Source organism: Sinocyclocheilus anshuiensis, unplaced genomic scaffold, assembly GCF_001515605.1.
Source record: "Sinocyclocheilus anshuiensis isolate Anshui unplaced genomic scaffold, SAMN03320099.WGS_v1.1 scaffold227, whole genome shotgun sequence".
Lineage (NCBI taxonomy): Eukaryota > Metazoa > Chordata > Actinopteri > Cypriniformes > Cyprinidae > Sinocyclocheilus > Sinocyclocheilus anshuiensis.
The window spans coordinates 409,178-424,672 of NW_015549590.1; the positions used below are offsets into that span (position 1 = coordinate 409,178).

The window sequence follows — 15,495 nt, forward strand, 5'->3', positions numbered from 1 at the left end:
TATATGCTTGAATCAAAAAATGTCTCAAAAATGAAAGGTTATGTGTAAGAATTATGGTGAAAATTAAAACAAAAATGAACTTGTTACCTGTTACTTGTATCTGTGGCAGGAGCTGATTTCCCATGAAGAGCAGTATACCGAAAATCTGTATCTCTACCAAATGTAGGTGTAGCAGTCACGAGCGAATGATGGAGAACCCAACTGCGTCTCCATAGCAATATAATTATAGAGCACTGCATTAAGGAGTTGCTTGGAGAGCACAATACAGTGACTGTTGAATAAGAGGCAAATCTAAACGGGTGCTGACTGATTGAAGGTGTCGTGGTTGTGTATGTGCATGAGCTGAAAAAGTGAATGGACCTGGGTGTAGATATCTAGAGGGGATCAGAGCCAGCTGTGTCATTTCATTAATGGCACCAAAATCCCACGATCCACTTCATAGCATACCTTACCTAGAACCCAGCAGGCTGACCTTGATTGATTTCCTTTCCTTCTACATACCTCCTTTTCTTTACATCAGGGTTTATTCGTCCTCATACTTTCTGTATTAACCCTGTACACTGAAAAGAAATGGATGTAGAAACAATTTTCACTTTGAAATTGCTTGTAAATTTAATTGATTACATAAAGAAACGACAAGTAACTGCGGAAGTCTGTTTCTGCCAGAGGTCTTTTTTTTTTTAAATTTATATATATTGAGTAAAACACAATTTTGTATATATAAAACACAATTTTGTGTGTATATATATATATATATATATATATATATGTACAAAATTGTGTGATGTTTAAGAAAAATTTAAATGTGTGATGTTTAAGGAAAAAAGTCTGAATTGCAAGACATCAACGTGCAACTGATAGTTCTATTAAGAAAAGTTGAAATTGTGAGATATAAAGTTTTTTTTAACCTCTATTTGTATTTATTTATTTATTCATTTATTTATTTCATGGCAAACAGAAAAAAATAGATTAAAATTCAGAGAAAACAATTTTGAAATGTAAACTCAGAATTGGGAGGAAATAAGAATTGTAAGAGAAAAAGTCACAATCAACATTTTATTTATTTATTCCATGGTGCAAAAGGGGGCTTCACATTGAATTATTATTATTTGTTACATTTTTATAATTTACAGCATATACAGTAGCTCTAAAAAGTATTTCGACATTTAATTAATAATTTAAAAAGTCAGATTGTCAGAACTCAGTTCACTTTTTTGCTGTTTAGTCAACCAACAAGGTTGGTGTCATCCAACCAAGATATTCTTGTGAAATTGGCTCTTTAAATAAATCTTTAAATAAATATAAATCAAATGTCACTCGGTTTGATATTCTAACACAGTGACAATTATTAATTTTAAAAATGCTTAAAGTGTCCAAATGCTTTTTGGATTCACTGTGTGTCATTTCTCCTACATATTTTATGTAGGTGTGACAATTTAAAAATGTTGTACCCCACATGTAACTTTTCCCGAAGTTTCGTTTAAAAGAGGTAAAGTCTCAATTTGTCAAGTGGCAGATTTAAATACGTTTCAGCCAGCGCTCACTTATTCTCGCAGGTTCCCACAGAGTCCCATTTCCTCAGCGCATGCCTTCAGTAACAATAATTACCATCAGCCCACAGAACATGAACAAACATGCAGCACAAAGACGCTCCCTGGAGCAGGTCCATTACCCACCATCATCAGTAGTGGGGTGTGGGGGGTTATAGAGAGACCACAGAGAGGCATGCAGATCTAGACGCAGAAATCACATCCTTCCCCCTGCTGAAGCGGAGGTCTTTTTATATTACTCAAATGGCCAATCAGCCCCCTCTCTCGGGAAAGTCAAATGCTTCTTTCATGGGTCTGATGAAGCATAATGACCAGCGGACAATTTCCACTCTTGGGGCCTAAAATGGGATTTGAGTCAGTCCTCGGGGGCGTGTAAGGCCCGTAAATTACCTCAGTGTGTGTTTGGGCACCTGTAAAAGGCTTTAATGCAAAAAACATAGGAGAAACACACCTCCAGCCTGGATACGAGCACTGGATGTCAAATTAGAGTCTCTAAAAGCCCCTTTTTAAGACCCTACGCAACCCCCCTGTGGTCTTCAAAATTATTGAAACTAGTTCTGAACTTTTTCTTAAGACATGTTAGACTAATTTGGCACCTAAAATGTAATGTGAAATGAAAGATGCTGGTAAGGTCACAGAAAGGCATTTCTGAGGAGTTATGGATGCATGAATAGATAGATATATAGATAGAGATACATCCATTACTTTAGATCAGTTGACAGGTCTTTAAATAACACCATCCACAACTGTGAATTCAGATCTGCACAGATGGCTTCTTACTCAGCTGTACATATGTGAAGTGCACACACACTGTTAATCACTGTGATAATGTATCACTTTTTTTCTCTCTCTCCGATGATCTGCCTCCTACCTTCTCTACCAGTTTAACTTTTTTATTTGCATTTATATTTACATTGATTCTCTTGGCAGATTCACCAAAGTAGCTTAAAATGCACATACTGTTGATGTAAGAGGGTAAATATGTTATACCTCATATGCACAGATAAAGCTGGAATAGCCAACATCTAAGAGCTTACGGATATGACAATCTGTTAACTAACCATATATAGATTAGAGATAAAAAGTAGATTTTTTTTGTTTTGTTTTATTATGAATATGTGTATTCTAGCACTCTTCTCAGACTTTCAGAGCCCTCTAATAATAAAAAAATGGCACCAAAGCAGCATCTTAGAATAAATGAAGACTGGAGTAATGGCTGCTGGAAATTTAGATTTGACATCACAGGAATATATTATTATTATTATATATTATTTATTTATTTTACTGTATTTTTGATCAAATAAATGCAGCCTTGGTGAGCATGAGAGACTAATGTCATAAACATTACAAAATCTTACCAACCCCAAACTTTTGTAATGATATTTTATGTGCAATGTACGTTCGGTCGAAAATTGTATTAACATCTCATTTACATTCTGTACATACATCCATTCTGTAAATTAGCATTAAAACAATTAAAAATGTAGATCAAACTACATCATGGATTTGTGCACAAGTGGCAGTTTTATTTCGGCAATTTTTTTGTGAAATATGAAAGATGTGACCTGTAAATAGTATATCTTCAGATGGTGTTGCTGGTAAACATTAGTTCATTATTAAAACTATTAAAAATGTTTTCGACAACTACAGAACAAGGACAACTTGTTTTACTGCCTCAGAGACCATTGAATTTGCTAGCTGCAGGAAGTAGTTTAGTAACCTCAGCAAATGCGTGACATGTAAGAATTGAGTTCTACTATTTGAAGACCACTGTCAGGAGAAGAGTGAGCACAGGAAATAGAAAGCCAGAGGTCAAGAATATATGGATCCGGGGTAGCTCTTACTGCAGTCATTGTAAGAACAGGTGAAGTGAAGTGTGTGCAATGAAGAAACAGGCATGGTCCCTGATCAGAGGAGCTTATGAGAGACATAAAGTCCGGATCATCAGAGGTAATGAAATGTGTGTAATTGAGTAAATAACCCACAGGAGGATAGGAGTTCTCATGCTGCAAAAAGAACTGCATCCACCAGCCAATGTAAAAATCTTAACATCTGAAGTGTTCAAGAAACAAGAATGAAATACACACACACACGCATACAAGTATGTTGTATTTTGAAGAACTTTAAAAGAACATATTGAAGTTACGAGACATTTTGATGACATTACATGGTTTTGAAGATGGTGGGTTTGTTTTTGCAGCCTCTCTCTGTGAAAGACCACCTCCTTTGGGAGTTGTGATTTCGACAGGCTTGAGTATGTTTTTGGGATCGGTCCCCACTCCGGGAATGATTCCCAGTTTGAGAAAAAATGCGCATTCTTTTGGTTTACTATGTTATTTTTCCATCTGGCTGTACTAGAAATTTGTAAACATAAGAAGGGAACAAGATGGTCTGTTTCTTCACAGTCTGCAGATATCCATCAAATGTTTATAAACGTCTTCATGCATATGCTATCTATCTATCTATGTATCTATCTATCTATCTATCTATTATTTGATATCAGATTTAATGGCATTTAATGGTAATTACTTAAATACTTTTTGAGCCACTGTACATTTGTTCATGAAAATAAAAGGGGGAACAAATAGTCTCTCTTACCTGCATACTCAAAAATGCTACACAAAACGCACATACAAACCTAGGAATAAAATTTTTGTGGTTTTCTATCAAAAATGTTTTTGTTTTATGCAAACCTGTTTTATTATTTTTTATGCTTTTATGAAAAGCAATAATAAACACTCTACAGTGGGAAAACCTATTTGTGAGATGCTGGAAGAATTGTTAGCAGTGCAGTATGTGATAAATGTATCAGGTTAAACGCGAGTTTGTTGGGTATTAAAATGGTGTTTTGTCTTGTTGTTGCCCTCGCAGAGTGCATGGATCTCTCCCCATTCCTGAGCTACTTCATGTCAGGTACAGTACGGTCGGACTAGACTGATAGCAGTACTAGTTGTGTTTGTAGCATTACTAGTAGCATAGAAAAGTCCAGAGTTATTTTGTAGCTGTGTAGTTATATTAGTTGTAAATGTGTCCAGTTCTCACAGCATACAAATTAAGTCATTTTGAAAAGAATAGTTATCTTTGAGGTTAGGGGTGCTCCGATCAGGATTTTTGAGGCCGATCGCCGATCACAGAAAGCAGTATCTGCCGATCCGATCACCGATACCGATATATTTAAATCCTTCTTTTTATCATGTAGAATTATTTATAGTGATGATCCAATCAAGATTTTTAGACATTTATTCAGGGCCTGAATTTCAATTTTGAAAATTAATTCTTCTCTTAGGTGACTCTTGTAAGAGGATTTTTTTTTAATTTGAGGGGTGGAGGGGGGCATAGTTAAGGGTCAGTTAAAATAATTATTAATAACAAATAATATAATAAATGAGTAAATTTAAGTTGTAATTATTGATTGAAAAATACTGAAACAGAAAAAAAATGTTATTTTGCACTTTCTGTTCATCAAAGAATCCTGATAAAATACAGAATGGATTTCACAAAAAAAAAATAATAAATATCTGTAATACCAGATGAAGCAGTTTAATACCAGACAAAGCCGTTTTCTTCTTATTTACAGAGTCAACAACAAAAGTATGTCATGTAATTAAGTTCAGACACTGTGTAAACCTCCCAACCTGGAGGTCTGACGCTCTTTGTACTAAACAATAGGGGTGCTCCGATCAGGATTTTTGAGGCCGATCACAGAAAGCAGTATCTGCCGATCCGATCACCGATACCGATCTTTTTAAAGCCTTCTTTTTATCGTGTAGAATTATTTATAGTGATGATCCAATCAAGATTTTTAGACATTTATTCAGGGCCTGAATTTCAATTTTGAAAATTAATTCTTCTCTTAGGTGACTCTTGTAAGAGGATTTTTTTTTAATTTGAGGGGTGGAGGGGGGCATTTTTTAGACATTTTTCAAAAATCTTTATTTATCTCACCTAAATGTTTGATCATGCACTGTATTTTTGCTTTTACAATCGTGTTATTGTTGCACAATTGCTTGCACTGCGCAAGCCTGATTTTGTGAGCAGTATGTGAGGTTCACACATACTCCGTTTGCAGTGCGTATGTAGTCCATATGTGTGGTACAGAAGCAGCACGGACTGTGCTTTCACACAAGAGTCTGCTCCTGATCTGTGGCTGTTTACCACAAACACAACATTTATCCATTATTTTGATTTTAAATCCAAACATTGTTACTTAAAATGCTTTTTCAGCATTGTGAATATGCATCTATGGTGTAATTACTACATTTTTGTGTCAATGCATGATCGTATTTACCGCAAACAATGTGCTGTTACTTTAATTCAGCGCGTGAGGCGCAGCAAAAATAGACTCGGTGCGGAAACGATTTCTGCACTGCTGCAGATGCACCGCTCCTAAACGCACTGCCAAACCACAACCGTGTGTGCAGTGTGAACGGTTTAATCCGTTAACATGAGCACGGAAAAAATACGCACCACGTACGCACTGCAAACAAAGTAATGTGAACCTGGCGTTATGTGTGTGCGCTGCGAGTGTGCATGAGTGCACGGTCTCCAGGAGAGCACGCGAGCGTTGAATGGTTTAAACACTGGCAAGAATTAAAAAGAAAAAAATGCAATTTATAAACTTTAGTGACGATGTGACACTGCCTCGATGCAAGTGACAATTCCTGTGTCAACTGTACAGCATGCAGCTCACGTATAGTGCAGACGCGATGTGATTTGAAGACATTTGCATTTTGAGAGAGAAAGAGCGCGCGGTGATTCACTCACGCCCTTTGTGAAATTATGTCTCACAGAAACTTTTTCAAATTACTTTATAAGTTATTTAATGAAGAAATATGAATTGTACCTCACCTAAAGCATTATAATTATTTCACCCGCGCCGGACAGAGACTGAGACGGTGCCGCTGCATGTCATGCCAAACCTCTCACGTGACGGCAGGCGCGTCATCAGCTTGAGATCGGTTTTATGAGATCTGCCTTTTTAGAGACCGCCGATCAATCATCCCAAAGCGATTATCGGCCGATTGTGATTGGTAGCCGATCAATCGGAGCACCCCTATTCGAGGTACTACAATCAGAAGTGTTTTATGTCCACCCACCACATAGTCAGGAATAAAGCAACTATGAAGGTCGCTTGATTTTTACAGTATCGATCCCCGCCGCTGTGAAGATTCCTGTCTTAAAGAGTGTTAATGAATGAAATTGCTTCTTCATTTACAACTGATTGGAGGGCATGCATTGACTCCTTTAATTACTGGAGAGAAGAAATTGGTTGTTCATGCCTTATCCTTTAATTGTTTTCCCACAGCCTGTCCTTAATTGGGACTCCGTTGTGTTTATTGATTCAGTTTGATGTGCTTTAATTTAATTTGGATGACGTGCTACATATACTGTATATATATTAGGGCTGCACGATAAATCGCATGCGATATTTAAGGCGCATCTTGTCAGTAAAGTCGGTTCTTTAATCAGCGGTAAATCTCAATCACCTGTGGGCTTTCACATGGAGCAGCATTAACTACACAGAGCCGTCGTTCACTGACGAGCTTTAATTTTTCTCTCATTTCTAGCTTTTAATTGGCAAATTTAATTAGAAATCAGACAACTGCTGGACAATAACAATAATAATGATTTGTTTATATACTACAAACACTTTTTTATCACATAATAAGGCAGAATAGTTTCTATACTGTGTGTGTGTGTGTGTGTGTGTGTGTGTGTGTGTCCAGGTCTCTGTGAATGTGGTAGTCGAGGTTATGTGTGTGCATGAGCATGGTCACACTCATCAAAGTAGGAGGTGTGATGCTGTGAAAGAAATTTCGCAGCAGGTAAAGAGCTGCAGGATAAAATAGGCCCCTTAGCCCTGCACCACACATAACCTGACGTCTGAGCTGACGTCCACTGATTTGAGCTGTTAAACCTCAGGCTCCTGCTGCCCCCCTTTGCTTTGTGAGTCTCTGCCTTAATATAGTTTGAATGTTCAATTCAGTTCTATTCAATTTATTTGTAAAGTGGTTTTCACAGTACATACTGTATTGTTCCAAAGCAGCTTTACAAAGAATAGTGCCTTAAAACATCCAGAGAAAACTTTGGAAAAACTCACAATTATCTGAAGAGAGTGTTTGTGTATATACTGTCTATATACTGTAGACAGAGAGAGAGAGAGAGAGAGAGAGAGAGAGAGAGAGATGCGAAAAAGCTTGTGTACATAACATTTGTTTTAAACATGTCATTGGAATGTGTGTAAAAGACTTTGAGGCTGACAATTTTAATTATTTGATAAATGAATTAGTGATCATTACTTCATGATATATTGTAACAATACAACTCTGCATTTAGACTTTGCTTAACGCATGCATGCATTTTGGACTTTTTATTTATTTGTTCATATACTTGTGAAAGTAGAAATAAACTGTTAAGAGTAAAAAGCACTCATAGCTCCTCCTTTGTGTCTAGAAAAAGCAGCAGATCATTGGCGAACATTCATACCAATACCACTGACATCTCACGATTTGTGATACCACAGCAAAAACTCATATGCTAAATAATACTCCTTTTTTAAAACTGTTCAATATTATTACAAATTTGAACAAATTAACCAAAAACCAAGTAAATTAAAAGCAATGAGTTGTTTTCTTTTTTATTATTTCTTTTTAAAATTTTTTTATTGCCAGTATTGTTGTTTGATCACTATTAATGCTGTAATTCTCTTCTGGTATCATATGTGTTTTGTTTTAGTATCAAGTCGTTGCCAAAGTATGGTACAGTCATGATATCCTGTGTTTTATATCCTGCCAAGTGATGCTATTAGAAAGGCTGTATGCACTGTCTAAAAATAGTTCATTAGTTTAGTTGGTTAACTTTCTTGATTAGTATAGCTGCAGTGTGTAGTGTGTGTGTGTAAATGACTTTCTTCACAGGATGAATCACAGCCGCCTCAGGCCATTCCCTCCATATGCATCGACGACTGACAGGTTGTGCTTTGTTTTTACCACTTTAGGGAACTTTACTCTAGCCGAGCTGGGCATTTGTGAACCGACCCCGCATCAGAACGCGTACTGCCCAGACATCGGCCTCTTGCAGCGCGGCTACTCTCTGAGCGCCAGCTCCGACGCGGACTCTGACCCAGAGGGCACGATCTCACCGGAGCGAGCCATCCAGCTGTGGGCCGGCCACGACATCAAGTCCCGCCGCAGCTCTGGCCTCTCCAGCCGGGAGAACTCAGCTCTTACCCTCACCGACTCCGAGAACGAGAACAAATCTGACGACGAATCAGGTGAGAGATAGCATGCGCGAATTAGCAGAGCAAAGAGCGAGTGTCGTGTTTACGAGAAACCGAGGGTGCGACTGAAAAGGTATTTAGAGTGTAAGGTGTGTGAGAACAGATGCCAAAAATGTGCAACATGTGATAAAACATTCACTTTCGACTCGTTTAGAGCTGAATGAATTTCATTTTGCGTTGCTCTTACCTGGGTGTCACTGTGCATCTGTAATCATTTCCCAAACCAAACCTGCTTTTGTTAGTCAAACTGCAGTGCTTTAAAGCTAATCTGCCACTGAAGATGTGTATAAATAGACTGGATACAGCATGACATGTCACACTCAGTTAATATAAAAAGATCATACACCGAAAGAAGTTTTAAAAATGTCAAAGGACGCATGTTCATCAAGCGAAAACATTGTGGCTTTTCTCCCCCCACGCATTTCTGCCTGCATGGATGTTATTGTTGACGACTGAATGCCTCCCGGTACCTTTCCTGGCAGGAATTCGGCAACATGTTCCTCGATTCCACACTCCTCTTTAATTTGGTGGCATCTTAAATCTTAGCATAGTTTATAGAAAGTGTCCGAATAGGTTAATGATAAGGCAAAAACTCCTACTAATTAATTGAGTTCTCACCGTATCAAACCTCAAACAGATCCGTCAGCCGTGAATTCTAGCATCGCACAAACTCGCTCTGACAATTTATCAAACTACTCTACAGCTATTAAACACATAAAGAAACACCTTGGAAAGCAGTCGTCTTCATCTCGCCGGCTGATAATTGCTTCACAGTTAATTGCCACGCTAATCTCCCGGCCGCTGTTTCCTAGCGCCGTCTTCGGTTTTTACGGCACAGGAAGTGCGTGGGCACATCAAGTGCCAGTTACCAGATCGCATGCCTGTCTGCTCCGACAGCAGTGGACGCGAGCTGGACACCGTCTCTCAGTGCGGCACCGTGGCTCATTCCCACTGAAATCCCAATTAAACGTCGCCCAGGCTGTGCCTGATAATCTGTGCAGGATGTGTGAGTCACAGAGGAACCGTAAAATTCAAGACTTTTTAAAAAAAAAAAATCTTAATAATGTGTTGCCTTGCACCAACAGCAATAATCTGAGATTCAATACACAATCAATACAGTACATATGAGTTATGACGCTTTTTTTTAGAGGATCAAGCACCGACTTTCAGCTTGAAAAAAAATTTGCTGAATTGGGAATAGCATACTTAAAATTATTTTGCCATATAAAAATATTTATTAAGTATGCTATTTCAAGTACCATGCAACTTATATTATTTTTTCGGCCATGTACAGTTAAGAATTCACTGTTCTGAATAGCATGCTAGCCATACCCTTACTCTTTCTACAGTATAAATAATTGAAGGTATTGAAGGCACTCAGTTGGTGCTTGGCATACTAGCATACTACTTTGACTGAATTCATTATGTTATTCTGAATAGAATTCTAGAGTAGAATAGAGTAGAATTCTACAATACATTTTTTTGAAGAAATTTAATTCAGTAGGCAATTAGTATACTACTCTTACTGTTTCTGCCATATGAAATGTAGAAAATATGAGTTTGGCATGCCGTTCTTGTAATTCAGTATGTGATTTGTATACTAGCATACTACTTTTGCTATTTCTGTCATATAAAAGGTAGAAAATATAAATTTGGCATGCTATTCTTGTAATTTGGTATGCATTTGGCATACTAGCATAACACTCTTACTATGTCTGCCATATACTGTAAATACATAGTGTTATGCTATTATGAATTCAGCCAATCTTAACTGTTTCATCGAACGAATGTTTCATGCATCTTATTCATGGCAGAGGCTAACATATGCCTAAAATCAGGCTGCTAAGAGCCTATCAAAATTCAGATGGTGGTATTTTAAATTTTGATTGGGCAGTCATCGTGGAGGTCTACATATAAGTACAGTGATTCTATAAGTATTATTTTGTTCAAAATAGAAGCAAGTAAAACGCTTTTAAGCCTCACCCCTATCTTTGCCCCTTATCTTTTTTCTTTCACATGTTTTTGTGCATGCTGATGCACTTCAATATACTTCTTTCTCTCATCTTCCTCTTTTGCCTTGTTATAAGGATGTGTCAGCAGCACCAATCACTTTGAAAGACAGGTGTCACACACAAAGGGAGAGCGAATGGGGTCAGAAGAAATTTTTCATCCATTATCACCCTCCGTCTGCCTCTTTCCAAATACTCTCCCAGACGTAAAAGCGGCTTTCAAAGTCTACCACCCGCTTTGACTAAAAACATCCATTTGTGCTTTTGAGATGTTAGGTCTAGACATGGGCATACTAGTCAATACCTGATTGGGCACAGAGTCAGAAGTTGTTGAGATAAAAATAGCAGTCGCTCTTCAAGGTTCTTCAGACAAGCGGCTTTTAGCGAAGACTGAGCAGCACTGAGCTTTAATTATTTGTTTAGTGTTATTTAATGTCTGTTAAAATTAATACAAGTTATTCCACTGTGATGCATAAGGTTTATTGTGAAGAAATATACGAAACCTCTTTTTAAATTTAAATTAAAGCCAGTTTTAACTTATTCAGTATGTGATTTTGCAAGACATGTAGGAGGTTGTAAAATACACACCATGAAATAAATAATGCAGCATTTTATTCACTATTCATCAAGTCTGAGAATTGTGCCATATAGAAGTAAAAAATAAATATAAAAATAAAGACCACTGGATGTGCAATATACATTACCTTTTTAGTATCTTATGCTCACCAAAACTACAAATCAAAACTATAGTAAAAAACAGTAATATTGTGAAATTGTATTATATATTTAATATATTTTAGGTTATTCCTGTGATGGCAAAGCTGAAGTTTTTGCAGCCATTACTCCAGTCTGCAGTCTGAAAACTTTTCTGCTGCTTGATATTTTTGTGGAAGTCATGATACTTTTCTTTCCCCAGGATTCTTTGATGAATAGAAATTTCAGAATAGCAGCATTTATTTGAAATTAAAATCTCTTGTAACATTATCAGTGTCTTTACTGCAGCTTTTGATCATCGTTGCTGAATAAAATGATTAATTTCTTAGAAAAAAGGCATTGGTGCGTATAAATAACAATATCTGAAATTTAATCAAATTTAAAAACAGCCATGTTTTATTGCATATCACAATGTGGTAACATGTCTCATTAGATCGTCTATAGTGATCTTATTTATACAAAATCATCATTACATCAAAGTTGACCGTATTTTTTTGCAACAGCTGCAGTGTGGAAATTAAAAATTGTCATTTGAGACAGTGTGATACGGATCAGTCAGGGGCTTGTTGCATAAACTACTTAACACTATAGCCTTGTTCAGTCCAAATCCAATTGTTGTGCATACTGTATCTGTTTGGAACGGCAAATTATCACATGAAATGCGATTTTTGAAAATCCGTTTTAAGCTACATTCATATGGGGTTTGAAATCATATTCAAATCACATTTCTGGAAATCTGTTTCAGTCTGACTGCTTCGAATGGATTTTGCGCCACAAAAAACCTAAACATGTCAGACATTGCTGAAGGAAACATGCTGAAAGTCATTGCAGAAACAAAGTTGTTGTTGTTGTGAAATGCAGGTTGTGCAGAAAATAACAATATGCTGCTAGTCCGCCTGCTCTGCACACCTCTTTGAATTCTGAGACCAGCGTAGAGAATAATGCTGTGCATACCAGCCTTCCTCGTTTCTGCTGCTGCTGGTAGTCCTACACATTGTCATGTTGTTAGACAACATCTGTATTGCCAACCCTTCCATGCTGTTGCTGTTTTTTGACGTAGACATACCAACACCTCATTGCCATAGAAACTTATGCAGCCAGCCCAAGTCTTATCATGATGACTGTGATTTGTGAAGTATCATAATTAATTAATGTCAAATCCTGACTGTCTCCAGATAGTGAAGGTCTAAGAATTCCCAAATCTCCACTAGCCTTTTAGAAATGGTACGTTTCAACAAACGCAAAGCACTTTTTTGGTATTTTTTACAGTAGCTCAATTTTAAAGAAGCAATAAAGGGATAGTTCACGCAAAAATGAAAATTCTGTCATTAATTACTCACCCTCATGTTGTTCCAAATCCGTAAGGCCTTCGTTCATCTTCGGAACACAAATTAAGATATTTTTGATGGAATCCGAGAGCTTTCTGACCCTGCATAGACAGCAACGTAACTACCATGTTCAAGGTTCACAAAATTAGTAAGGATATTGTTAAAATAGTCCATGAGACATCAGTGGTTCAACCTTAATTTACAAGCAGAGGAATGCACATGCGCGTACTCTCGTGAATGTGCGTTGAAGACTGACATGAAAGAGAAGAAATCTTTGAATAAAGTCGTTATTTTTGTTTTCTTTGCTCACAAAAAGTATTCTCGTAGCTTCATAAAATTACTGTTAAACCACTGATGTCACATGGACTATTTTAATGATGTCTTTACTACCTTAATGGGCCTTGAACATTGTAGTTGCGTTGCTGTCTATGCAGGGTCAGAAAGCTCTTGGATTTAATCAAAAATATCTTAATTTGTGTTCCGAAGATGAATAAAGGTCTTACGGGTTTTCTAGGAAGTGTCTTCACCAAGCATTTGTTGTTAACAGTAATTTAGTATAGCACATTTTTTACCATCATAACAAAAGCTTCCTTCATACTGTAACTTCATTCATGCTGCACACACTATCAGATAGTTTCAACTCATCCCCTTTAAAATAGTCAATAGTAAATTAAAGAGTTCGATTCCCTCTGGGACGGATAAAACAAACCCTTATTCGACTCTTGCTGCTTATCGATGGCGTCTCTTCCATGTTATCCTCCTAGAATATTCTCCTCACTACTTTTTGATGCCGGGTGAGGTGCACGGGGAGCTTGATAATGAGGCCAGGTGATTGTCTTATTAAGTAGGCTGGATGACTGGAAGCCTCTTCAATTTGAGTGACTGATTAATGCCCACATGCTACGGTTCCCAGAGCAAAGAGTCCGTGATCTTTACGTGTCTAGGGCTCCATTACTTCATGGAGGTGCGAAGTGGTGGCCTGCCGTCCAGACGAGGTTGTCTGTCATTGCTGCCCTCTGCAGCATGTTTGTTTGCATAAGTATTTGTACTCCAGCCAGATAAGAAATTATCCCATCATTCGGTTGCAGTCCCATGCGAGTTGCGTTTGGCAGCGGTTCGGCGATCAGCGTGTTGCATCACGTTCGGTAAACAAAGCCACCTTGGCGCCCCATGCTGCGAGAAGAGTGGGTGGCTTTTGTTTGCTGGATTATTTGTATTCTCCCACACTGATCTGCGTCACTAAGCGTTTAAGAAGCTTTGTTGGGGACTCAGAAAAATTGTGTTTTCTTCTTGATGATTTCTTCGTTTTCTTTTACAAGACATTTATGATAATTAAGTTTGAAGCTTAAATGTTTCCCTGCTGTGTAGGAGGCCCATGACCATAGACGTGCAGCACATAACAGAGAGGATTGTGGGACTGACCATTACGTTTCATTATTACAATAAGTGCAATTGTTTTCCTTTTTTTATTAGCTCCACTTACTCTGAATGAATAACCATGAATCATGCTTTGGTTAATGTGAATTTTGCAACGACGTGGGGGCGGACTCGCATTACTCCAACAAGATTGAACCGAACTGATCGTGGCCCTTTTTGCAGACATGTAGCGCGAGTGAGATTTGTGCCGAAGATTATGGTATGAATGAGGCTCTCTGCAAATAACTGCAATCAATCCTGTAATGGGAGCATCAGGAGAGGTCTCGTTAATAAAGAAGAAAAGAGCATCCGTAGAAGAAGAGAGAAATCAAAGTTGCATGCTGGGATATTCATATGTTAGAGAGGAGACTGGAATTATTTGATACTCGCTGAAATGAGTTGACTGCATGTGGGCTAAAGGAACACCGTACAAATGCATGGAGGGGTTTGTGTGTTTGCAGGATGTATTTAATGGATATTTAGCTATTTTGCATGCGCTGCTGAAAAAGGATGCTGATTGGTGGGAGAGCTGTGGAATTGTGCCAGAATATATTTCTTGAAATAATGTTTCAACTTTCTTTGAGGTGAACTCAAATTGAGAGTTTTATTGCACAACTAATGACCCTCGATGAAACGTATCAGCTTTCGAAATGATTTCTTACACACATTGACTAATGGAAGGGCCACTCCAAGTTAAGTACCAACTACTCATGAACTTCAATTCACTTCTGCTTTTTCCTCGCCGTATTGTCCTTTGCCATTTACAAATGTTTAACCTCTTATCTAACACTAAATAGAAACAAGAAGTCAATAAACAACATTCAGATTTTCATATGGCCGGTGGTTGACAGTGAAGTGGATAAAATAATTTGTGAAGAAGCCTCTCTCTTTTCCGTCAGAACTGAGGTTGAGTAAAAGCTTTTTGTGAATCTCCACAAAGGTCATATCGACCTCCTCCACTAAAGTTTTAAAGAAGGGAAATGTCATAGACTTATTTGATGGAAGGTAAACAAACTCACACATTTGTGCCAGACAAAAAGGTATGATGCACATTGGCATGTTACCACAAGTATTAGTATTAGTTTTGTATACAGTTGTATTTTTTTAAATGACCACTATAATAATATAATATAATATAACTGCTGTAAAATTACTATTAATTTAATACTGTTAATTAGACCCCCCCCCCACCCAAAATT

At 37.5% G+C, this 15,495-nt stretch overlaps 1 protein-coding gene across 1 annotated transcript in view; it reads left to right on the forward strand.

Moving 5' to 3' along the window:
• The window catches only part of LOC107658040 (teneurin-2-like), a 645,835-nt gene that overhangs the window by 399,571 nt on the left and 230,769 nt on the right, over positions 1–15,495 (forward strand). Inside the window, exons 6-7 of the mRNA XM_016446429.1 lie at positions 4,422–4,463; positions 8,548–8,823. Of these exons, the coding sequence (XP_016301915.1) occupies positions 4,422–4,463; positions 8,548–8,823 (318 nt within the window). The remainder of the gene's footprint in view (positions 1–4,421; positions 4,464–8,547; positions 8,824–15,495) is intronic.